Source organism: Sinocyclocheilus anshuiensis, unplaced genomic scaffold (assembly GCF_001515605.1).
Source record: "Sinocyclocheilus anshuiensis isolate Anshui unplaced genomic scaffold, SAMN03320099.WGS_v1.1 scaffold1152, whole genome shotgun sequence".
Lineage (NCBI taxonomy): Eukaryota > Metazoa > Chordata > Actinopteri > Cypriniformes > Cyprinidae > Sinocyclocheilus > Sinocyclocheilus anshuiensis.
The window spans coordinates 400,508-412,055 of NW_015551083.1; the positions used below are offsets into that span (position 1 = coordinate 400,508).

Consider the following 11,548-nt stretch of genomic DNA (forward strand, 5'->3'; position numbering starts at 1 on the left):
TGTCTCTCAGTGCTCAGCAGCGCAGCAGTCAGGCGAATAAGAAGAGCTCTGCAGGGAATCAGGTCAGTGTGTTGGTGTTTGTGAAGGCCGTCTATGTTTATGGCACTCCAGACATCAATGCTATTTCTTTGTTTTTGGTAATTTTACATGGCTTTGACTTTCTTTCTGCTCTGCTTTTACTGCCCTCACTTTATTACTCAGTAGTTCTTGTGTTTGTCAGTATGTCCATGTGTTATGGACATGTTGAGTTGTGTTTCTGTTCTCACACACGTGTGTCATGTTCTCTTCACTATCCTCCTGTGTGCGCGAGCGGCTCCTGCATGATGTGCTGTTGTGTTTGGCTCAGGAGCTCCAGGTAAGAGCCTCTCATATCCGTGTCTCTCTCCATCACTCCTGTCTCATCAGTGTCAGACTGACTCTGTCTCAACACACACTGATGACAGATAGAAACTCCTCTGTTCATGCATCCTAACAACAGAACCTGTCAAACATTCAGGAACTTATGTTTATACTTTGTTTTGTGTTTATGTTTATACTTTATATATTTTATGTTTATGTTTATACTTATGTATATACTTCATGTTTCCTCATTGCTTTACGTAACATGCGACATGTCACCTTTGCATTATTTTTCTCATTTCCATGGCTCTTTCTCTAGCAGAACACTGGACTGGTCGTGTTTTTAACTGTGGACAAGCATAGTTTTGATGTAAACCTCTTCATTCGTGAGAATAGTTCTGTTTTATTGTATTGATGCCACACACAGCATAGCCTACGGCATTTGGGCTCTTGTAGACACAAAAATGTGTGAATTTCATTGCATTAGACACAAAATATCAACCCAGTGTAGCATCTGTGCTCAAATCACGCTCAAGCCTTTCTTAGAACTCATTTTTAATCAGTTGGTCTTTAGTTGGTTTTCTGAAGTTCTGTGTAAGAAAGTAGAAACCTGACATAGGTCTTGAAATGAAACATCTGAGCAATCTGTCTTGAGGTGAGGAAACATGAACCGAATAATTGACTACGGACTGCTGAATTATTGACAAATAATGCCAAACCGAAGTGTAACTGGCACACGCTTCAGATCATGGCAACATTAACACAGAATTACTGAAAAACACTACACACCCAAAGTGGAAATGTTGCAGTGCAGCAGTTAGGGGCTGTTCACAGATCGTGTCTTTACACCTGGAAAAACAACACCCTCAGAAACATAGGACAGACGTTTAGTTTGGGAGCGTGTTTGCTGTGAGAAATGAAATCCTGCAGCAGAAAGTTTGAGGAGACTTGACCCGAGCGATCAGTCAGGGTTATTTTATTGTCTGCAGAAGCTCGTCTGACAGGGTTCAGCCTCAGTTTGCTGTATTTGTGGCTCAGGTCTGCATGTTTAATTATTCATTAAACATTCTTAGTGAAACACAAGCAATCGTTACTTTCACTTTTTATACTTTATACTCAGCGTAGTGTGGTGAAGTTAGTGTCGTGGTGCACTGATGAGAGAAGAACGTTTGGAGGATCCAGTGATCCATGAGTGCTGATTGGCTTTAATTAAGGGGATCTTGAGCATAAAATTGTGTGTGTTTGTGTGTTTCTTCAGGCCTCATCTCCTCCAGCCTCTGGAATAATTGTAAGACGTCAGGTTTATGTGTGTAACTAAATGCACTGAGGTGATGGAGCAGTATATGTAGTTCAGTTCACTGCATGAACCAGAGGATAGTTTCTTCAGATCTGTGTGACTTTAAAGGGGTAGTTCAGCCAAAAAGTAAATTAACCCATGATTTACTCACCCTCAAGCCATCCTTGCTGTATATGACTTTCTTCTTTCAGACGAATAAAATCAGTTATATTAAAAAATATCCTGGCTCTTCCAAGCTTTATAATGGCAGTGAATGGGTGTTATTTTTCAACAGTCCAAAAGAAGTCCAATAAAGCTCATCCATCTGTAATAAAAAGTGCCTCACATGGCTTCGGAGGTGAATAAAGGCCTCCTGCAGCGAATCGGTGTGTTCTTGTAAGAAACATATCCATATTTAAAACGTTATAATCACTTTTCTCTAGCTTCCACTAACTGTCGTTCTGGCAGATGATGTAGTGTAAGCTCCGGTGAGAAGTGACGAATGCAGAAGCGCAGCGGAGAGAGCAAAACACAACACCGGTTACGAATTAGAAGCACAAAACGAGGATTTGTAAAGAGAAATGTGGAAGGATTTCGATATAAGCCAAGAGGAGACTGGTTTTCCTTTGCTAAAGTAACTTTGCTTCCTTTGCTCGTGTAAACAAACGTCGGTTCTCGCGAGACGAGCATATTCTCACCGGAGTTTATGCTATGCCTACGTCATCCGTACAACAGTAAGTGGAAGCTAGAGATTACGGTTTATAAAGTTTTAAATATGGATATTTTTCTTACACAAACACATCGCTTCGCTACAGGAGGCCTTTATTCACCCCCCGGAGCCGTGTGAGACACTTTTTATTACGGATGGATGAGCTTTATTGGGCTTCAAAATCTCAACACCCATTCACTGCCATTATAAAGCTTGGAAGAGCCAGGACATTTTTTTATATAACTCCGATTGGATTCGTCTGAAAGAAGAAAGTCATATACACCTAGGATGACTTGAGGGTGAGTAAATCATGGGGTGATTTTCATTTTTGTGTGAACTGTCCCTTTAAGTCTTTCTCACACTGGATTCAGAAAGGATTCAAACTTTTCATTTTTCACATTTTGTTTTCTTGCAGCCTTATTCTCAAATACTCTAATTTTTTCCGCATGTACACTCCATGCCACACGATGAAGCAAAATGTGTTAAAAGATCACGTTGTCATAAGTATTCAGGCCCTGTGCTATAACACGTGAGGTTTAGTTCAGGTGAATCCATTTCTGTGGCTCATCTTTGAGGTTTTTCTACTCTTTGATTGGAGTAAATCTGTGGCAAATTTGATTGATTGGACATGATTTGGAAAGACACAATGTCTATATAAGGACTGACAGCTGAAAAAAATCAAGCGTTGAGGTCAAAGGAAGACAGGATTGAGTTAAAGCACAGATCTGGAGAAAACTACAAAAGATCCCAAGAGCCCATAGCATCTGTAAATCATAATGGAAGGGGTTTGGAACAAGCAGAACTCTCCTAGAGCTGATCACCCGGCCAAACTGAGCAATCGAGGCAGAAACAGAGGTGACCATCAGCCTGAAAACATCCATCAGTCCCTATAGAGCACGCTTGTTTGCTAGCGAACACCGAGCACTGCACTGATTCTGTGTGTAATGATTATAGCTTCAGAGGGACGCATGATCACGCATGCTGGAGACACCTGCTGTTAATAACTACCTTATTAATGAATGTCTTGCAACAATAAATAAACTACATTCAGTAATGATAATGATAAAACAGACAGCTGTAATCCTGGATGCTGATTGGCTGATACTGCATAGAGTAACAGCTTTGAGCTTTTCATCCAATCACAGCGCAGCTCCGTCATCATTAATGTTGCATATGAATGATCTGTCAGGACTAGAAGAGTTTAATGAACATTTTATCATTAATGTTTGAATGTATTATGCAGCAGTTAGTGGATTGGTCGACCTGAGCTCGTCTAACGGCGCTGATTTAACAGATGCACTGATTGTCACTCGTCTGTGTGTTAGTGGAGGGGTTTTACACTGACTGCAGTTAGTGACTGTTTGAGTCATTACATCATTCATTCAGTGGGAATGAACCGTCACTGTCTCACATCGGCTCCTGTGCCCTATATAGTGCACTGTGTTCACGCTGTACAGCTAGAGAACTGAAATGTTTTCTTGTTATTTGCCAGACGCCGGGGAGTAAAAAGGCATACTTGTTTAATGCAAGTTTAAATAGCATGCTGATTTCAGATGTTAGTCCTGCAGTGGATTGTGTGAAGCGCTGTGTAAACATCACGAGTCTGCTCTCCGTCACCGTTACGTGTCTCACACTGATTCTTCACGTCATTCATCCACACTCTGCACTGATCACTGCTGTGCCGAGCGTGTGTTTGTGTTTGACGCATCTCTCTTCCTCCGTCAGGTGATCCGTAAGGGCTGGCTGACCATCAATAACATCAGCATCATGAAGGGAGGAGCGAAGGAGTACTGGTTCGTGCTGACCGCCGAGAGCCTGTCCTGGTTCAAAGATGACGAGGTGAGCTCCTCTGGCATTATGGGATGCTTTTATGCGTCAGGAGTCGATCTGATGCTGAAATGCATCTCCGTATGAAGAATGAGAGGGATTGATGACTTTATTTAATGATGTTAATAACCCTTCACATGCTCTGCAGCAGCTCAAACTCAAACTCAGCGATTCAGCCTGAAACCATCAGCACATGAAAACCAAAATCCTCATGTCACCCCATGACTGAAAACACAACGACCTGTGCGGTTAATATTAAAAAACACAGACTGATATCAGTCACCAGCAGCATGAGCCGTGCAGGAATGAGGAAGAAAGTGTGTCTGAAATGATTCAGTGGTTCACGAGTTCAGATGTACTGATTAGTCTTTGTCATTCTTTTAATGTCATGACAGATTCCTCTAAACCAATGCAAGCAAACCAACTTAACTCTCACTATCAGATATTGTCACTAACAAACGTCCTCGTGTTCTGCTTTTATTATTGTGACTTTAATACTGAAGTTTGCTGCATTTCTTTAATTAGGCTGTTAGAGTTGTTTCATGGCTTTGGTCACTGAAGTCTGCAAACAGTCGATTTGTTCAGGACGTTTAGCACTGTGAACATCAATAGTTGGATGAAAACTGGATGAAACGTTTGTTGAGCTCTAAACCGCAGCATTGCAGAGCTCGTATGAACATTGGTGTGCGGCGAAGCTAAAAGCTTGGTGCCGGCTGTGTTTTTTGAGTGTCGTCCAGTGTTTGGTGTTTGTGTGTGATCGTCCTCTTCACTAGCACTGAAGCCAAAGCAGCTTAAATCAAAGACAAGGAGAAAAGCCTGAAAAATCCCAAGCGTCACATGCTCTGTGGCTTTTCCTCACCGCGTCTAAGCAGTGTGCAGACTAGTGTACACTAGTGTGAGCATGAACAGGTCGACTGAACACTGAGACGCCGAGACGCTCGTCTTCACGAGGCTCTGTGTCCCGCGCCGGATCCTGACGTTCTTCACAGCTCTCGAGGAGCGTAACCCCGATCCGTCCGATGATCGCCGCTGTGCATTCATCTGGCCTGGGCTGTTCTCCAGAGGTCTGCTGCTGAAGCTGGTCTGATGTGTCTCTCTCACAGCTCTTAAGTGCTTCCAGATGTTCAGATCGAGTGCCAGCCTGCTCTTGAATCTCTCTGTCAGACAGAAAACAGCTCCTCGGCAGTGTGGGGAACATATTTATGAAACCCAGAAACCCAGAGGAGAAGCTGCAGCTCGCTTTAGTTCACTAGTGTTTCACTTTCATTTGAAAATAGAGAAAACATTTCCCTGCAAAAATGTCATTACTGTAATGTGAACATATTACATATTTACACACAAAAGAAAAGATTCCATACATTCATATTTACATTTTTTGTTGTTGTAAATTTTAATTTCTATATTGTTTAGGTCTTTATGGAATAATGTTATTCATACTGTCTTTGTGTTCAGACAAGATGATTAGAGTAATGTAAATGAGTGTAATTTCCTTTATAAACATGTAATTTCATATTTTCTTGAAGTGTTTGTTGTGAGATTGACCCATTAACAGTCTAACGCTTCTCTGCATGATAGTTTTGGTTTAAACTTGTGTTCTCCTCATCAGTCTCCTAACATATCTCATGACTTCCACATGCACTCGTCTCTCTTCACCATCATTTCTTTATCTTTACATGTTTATCCAACTCTCCGTTTTCCATTTCTCTCTCAGATTAGCAGTGTATATATGGTCTGTTTTCACTGCTTTTCTCTCATTCCCTGAAGATGCTGCATTAGGAGTCTGTTTATCATGAAAAGAACGTGCTGACATGTTGATGCATGGCTTTGTCTGGATCTCGCAGGAGAAAGAGAAGAAGTACATGCTGCCCCTGGACAATCTGAAGGTCAGAGATGTGGAGAAAAGCTTCATGTCCAGCAAGCACATGTTTGCCATCTTCAACACGGAGCAGCGGTAAATAAATCACTTCTCACTTTCTTTTTGTTTTCAATAGAATTGTCAGAGCTGTTTTAAATGATCTGATTCATGTCATCAGTTCTCAAAGACCACACCGTGAGGAACAGAGGATATAAGAAACTCTTAAGACCCGTTCACCGCTTAAAGTTTAAATTTTTAATAATCATTCCAGTTCTGTGAGGATAGAAATGTCCACATCACAACTCTGACAGCGCAGAGGAACAATGTCGTGGAATCACTTTCTTGGTTATTAGCGGTATGAGGTTAGTCTTCATTTCCGCTCATAGTTGAGAAACCACACAGACTCTGAGTTTCAGAGAGGATTCCTGCAGGTTCTTCACACACAGGTGAGAGCGATCAGTGCTTTTCATCTGAGTGACGGCTGGCTTTCTCTCAGGAACGTGTTCAAGGACAACCGTTTCTTGGAGCTGGCGTGTGACACTCTGGAGGAGGTGGAGAGCTGGAGAGCGTCGCTGCTGCGCGCCGGCGTTTATCCCGAAAGGGCCGGGGTCAGTGACACGTCATTCACATCCCACTAACATGAGATTCCCCTCAAAGTGAAGCATGAACCATCTTCCTTCTCACCTCACGTGTCTGATTGTGTCCCTGGACTCAGGTGGAGAGTGAGAGTTCTGGTCCGTCGGAGAACTTCTCCATGGATCCTCAGCTGGAGAGGAAGGTGGAGACCATCAGGAACCTGGTGGACTCCTACATGGCCATCGTCAACAAATGCATCCGCGACCTCATGCCCAAGAGCATCATGCATCTGATGATCAATAACGTAAGGATGCTGTGTGACTGTGAGGACAGATGAGGATTTGACCGTTTGAACACTATTATATCTGAGATGCTCATCAGAAGAATCAGCATTATTGTTCACTACAGTACTGCACCTTGTACTGTGTTATATACGAGTCGTGAAATCCGATTCGGACTACAAGACTATAACTAAAAAGCATTTGCAAAAATTTGATTGATTTTCAAAACCCATGTAGATGTGGTTTATATCAGGATAAATATGTAAACATCAAAACATTTTGCTGTTCAGACTACAAATAACGAAATATATTTGAGTCAGATACGCAAAATAAAAAAAATAGCTGTCAGTCAATTAAAAGAATGAACTAATTAATCTAACATTTTTTTCTGAAACTAATCGCGATTAATCCCACCTAACATTAAAGTTTTTAAATATACTTTTATATTGCAATAATTTCACATTCAATCTTCAACTTAATGTAGAAACCACATAAAGACATTATATTTTTAATATTTGTTTAATGGCATCTTTTTTAATGACTGAAGGCGAGCGTCACTGATACCAATACTACTGATGTCTCTAGCAAATAGTGTTTTTTCCTAATATTTAACCATTGACTAGCCATTCAACATTACAGTATAATTGAGAGCTGCCCATTTTAACATTTATTAGACTTTAAAAAATAACTTATAATTTAAATGAGCTTAAAACAATCTTCACATAAACCCATTATAATAAATGTCATATTTACCTGTGCCCTTCAGCAAGTAGGAAATATACAGAAATTGAATAACGTTATCAAACACTAAAAAATGTATTTGTGTGATATTGAAGAGCATGTGCTACGATCACAGTATAACGGCTGACAGCATCTGAAAGTCTCCCGTTTCATGTGCTCTTAAAGACGTTCACTGTGTTAATTGCGTTAAATATTTTAACGCGTTAAACTGAAAAAATGAATCACATGCATTAACGCGCTAATTTTAACAGCACTAATATATATTTACAGTACAGTGGCCCCAAAAAGAGTTTGGACATTATTCACACTTAAAAATGTCTGAACTTCATTGCATTAGATATAAAAGGTAAAAGCAGACGGAATCTGCGCTCGAATGATGCTGGAGCTGGTCTCAAACCTAACTTGACTTCTGTGACGCACTCATTTCTCAGCAGCTGCTCTCGTGGTCAGTTCTGCTCAGGTGTACTTCAGAGCATTAACTATCAACAAACACAACGTTTGGCAAAAACTGTGTCCAATTCACTATTTTATATTCATGAAACCTAACAAACTTCACTTGTAAATGTTTTAAAGGGTGTGTTTGTGTCGTGAAAATAAACACCATGCATGCAGTTGAATCCTGTAAAGACATGCTTACATCTTTAATTGTGGCTCAAGTGTCCAGATATTTTTGAGGCCACAGCAGAGGAAAGACACGAGTGAGTGTGTTGTCATGATAATCAGACTAATGAACATCAGTCGTCTTCCGCAGGTGAAGGAGTTCATTAACGCGGAGCTCCTGGCGCAGCTGTACTCGGCTGGAGATCAGAACGCTCTGATGGACGAGTCTCAGGAGCAGGTGCAGCGGCGCGAGGAGGTTCTGCGCACACACCACGCTCTGAAAGAAGCTCTGGCCATCATCGGCGACATCTCCACCACCACCATCTCCACACCGCTGCCTCCGCCGGTGGATAACTCCTGGCTGAGCGCCGGGGCCGGCTCCCGCAGGTAACACCTCTTCTCTGTCTGATCTGAGTAAAGCACAGGAGGATCCAGAGCTGCAGATCTCAGGATCACTCACTGCAGTGTGATGGATGTCCACTTCAGACTGAACCGGACGACTAGAAACGGTTAGGGTTAACCCTAAACGGCTGATTATGACTATCAGGCCTTTCCCAGGTGGTCAGTCAGTTCAGGGTGGATCTGGCTTCATTCATTGGTTGCTTCATCCTTGAAAGCCTCGATGGGAGCTTGTGAGAAGTGAGGAGGTCGACCAACAAACGCCGTAATCGCTTGCGTTCTTCAGCTGTGGAATGAAGCCAGATTGTTCTGTGACAGAAAGCCAGTGGAAGCCGTTCTGTCTGGAGTTCTGTGTAGTTTGCTGCTGCTGTGGAGTTGAGTTCCTCCTCTCTCTTTGCTGTGAGTGTCTCTGTTGGTTTCTGCAGGTCTCCTCCTCCGAGCCCCACGGCTCCGCGCCGGATGTCTGCGGGACAGAGACCCGCTGGAAGAGGTGCTCCTGTGCCTCCGTCTCGCCCCGGACCCTTGGGGCCCTTGAATAACAGCGCAGACAGCCCACAGGTTCCCAGCCGGCCCAACCGAGCGCCTCCCAGCATTCCCAGGTGAGACCAGCCCTTTCATCTGTGCCTTTCTCTCACTTCTCTCATCTCTTTACTTACTACATGCATTTCTAGTCATATTAAAATATTCCTCGCAGGTACACAAACACATGCTCGAATGCTTGGCCAGTGCATTGCAAGTGTGCAGTTTATTTGCATGTTCTTGATATAGTAATTTAAATAACTGGGTAATAACTAGGTTCTAACCCTGAACCTACCCCTAAACCTAACCTTAACCCACGTAGTTACCTTATATTACATTACTTTCTTTGGCAAGTACACATAAGTGCACATACTGTACAATATAGTCCAACTGTGGCGTAAACAAAGCTCGATAGTAAAAGGAAGTTTCTTGCGAATGTCATTAAGTCAGATGTGTTATTATTCAGGTAGTTAGATATAAACTTAACCCTAACTCTAAAAATCTTGCTCAGTATTGGTTGAGCGGTTACACTTTATTTCGATAGTCCACTTTAGACATTCTACTAACTATAAGTAACTTTGTAACTACATGTCAACTACATGTCAACTAATTCTCATTAATTTGCAACTACATGTCTACTAACGCTCGGAGTAGACTGTAAGGGTAGGTTTAGGGTTAGTAGAATAAGTTGACAAAGAAAGTGTTAGAAGATATTAAGCAGACAGTCTACTAATACTCTACTAACTGCTAGTTGACATGTAGTTGCAAAGTTACTTACTGTTAATAGAATGTCTAAAGTGGACTATCGAAATAAAGTGTTACCGGTTGAGCTGATGGAGAAGAAGAGATTTTACACTAATGCTCACTATAGCAAACCTGGAGGCAATGCAGAGAGTGCAGTACATACTTGTCTTATGAATTGTGTTTTGACAAATGTAACGATGCATGAAACCAGGCTTGTGTAGCTACGTTTACACCGGTGTTCACACTCGTGTCTCGTCCGTTTTCATACCTTTGTTAGACGTGCTACAATCATGCACTACACTAGTAGCACCAGTTTTCATGAGAACACTAAAGTGCAATTCCAGTACTAGAGCAACATTCATGTGACCACATATATATATATATATATATATATTAACAAGTCAGCAAATAACGTGTCTTATAATGCTACACTGCTTACAGATACTAATTCTGTCTTTTTGTCTCTCGCCCCACCATCCATTGCCTTCCTCAACGCTTCTGCTCTCATGCACCACTTTCTTCTTCTTCTTCTTCTTCTTCTTCTTCTAACACAGCCGTCGTCCTCCACCTTCCCCGACCAGACAGGTTCCCCCTTAAGAGGCTGTTTTTCCAGAGCGTTCTCATGTGTGTCCCGTACCAAAGCTCTGAATCCCTGCATGTCCCAGTGATGCTTCCCTTCTCGTGTGCTGGTGTCTTTGATAGCAGTGCTGGTTGTGTGTTGTTTGTCAGTGCCTGTGGTTCAGTCTGGTTCAGACGTGGAGTCTCATCCATGCGATCCTCTTCTAGTCTTCACCCAAACCTCTCTGTTCTGTAGTGAATCGTTCGTGGTAGTGCTGTGCTTCCCATTCCTTAAAGCGTGCAGCACTGCATTGATGTTTCTAGCGATGCATGTTTGTTTATTTTAGGCTGTTGATAAGCGTGTCCACATACTTCTGTCACATTATACCATAGTATGTGAGCGATATATCTTAGTGTAAGCTGGGAAGTGTGTGTGTGTGTGTGTGTGTGTGTGTGTGTGTGTGTGTGTGTGTGTTTGTGGCTAAATTAAAAGATAAACGTGTAAAATAGTTGAAGGTTATGTGATATTTGTGTTTTGACATTTAAATTATTAATGTTTTTATTTCTTAATGTTGTTTGTCATTAAAAATGCTCAGAGAACTTTATTTCTCTTAGTTGTGAACATCCGTTTTGCCTGTTTTGTTGTTACATCTGTAGTCGTCATTGTCTGCAAACACTTATATGAGCACCAAAATATGAAATATATTCATCTTCTTGAATAGCGCCACCTGCTTGCCATACTAGCTGATGACAGTTAATCCAAAGTCCCTGGAACTACAGTATACACCTGTTCTGCTGTGTAGAAAATCAACTCTATGTACTGTATGTGTTTCAGATAAATACAACACAATTATCCAGAACATCATCCCATTACTTTGCAATAAATCTGACAGTAGTTTCGTGTCGTTTCTATCGGTCTGTTCATTGGATTAGTGATATTTAAGCATTGATGATGTTCATTTACTGTACTCATGTTAAGTAATTACAAGACAAACTCTTCATTTGAAAATAATATTATAGCATTCCTAAAAAGGACTAAATAAGGAATGTAAGAAGTATGCAGGGACTCTTGGGAAACGCTGATGTATTTTTACGTTCATTATTAAAAACATGAATATATGGAT

At 41.6% G+C, this 11,548-nt stretch overlaps 1 protein-coding gene across 1 annotated transcript in view; it reads left to right on the forward strand.

Annotated features, from left to right (window-relative positions):
• dnm3b (dynamin 3b) overlaps positions 1–10,863 on the forward strand; it is a 21,695-nt gene extending 10,832 nt beyond the window's left edge. Inside the window, exons 13-21 of the mRNA XM_016452616.1 lie at positions 11–62; positions 347–355; positions 4,050–4,163; positions 5,993–6,102; positions 6,503–6,614; positions 6,722–6,886; positions 8,356–8,591; positions 9,029–9,202; positions 10,421–10,863. Of these exons, the coding sequence (XP_016308102.1) occupies positions 11–62; positions 347–355; positions 4,050–4,163; positions 5,993–6,102; positions 6,503–6,614; positions 6,722–6,886; positions 8,356–8,591; positions 9,029–9,202; positions 10,421–10,463 (1,015 nt within the window). The 3' untranslated portion in view covers positions 10,464–10,863. The remainder of the gene's footprint in view (positions 1–10; positions 63–346; positions 356–4,049; positions 4,164–5,992; positions 6,103–6,502; positions 6,615–6,721; positions 6,887–8,355; positions 8,592–9,028; positions 9,203–10,420) is intronic.
• Positions 10,864–11,548: the final 685 nt, after the last annotated feature.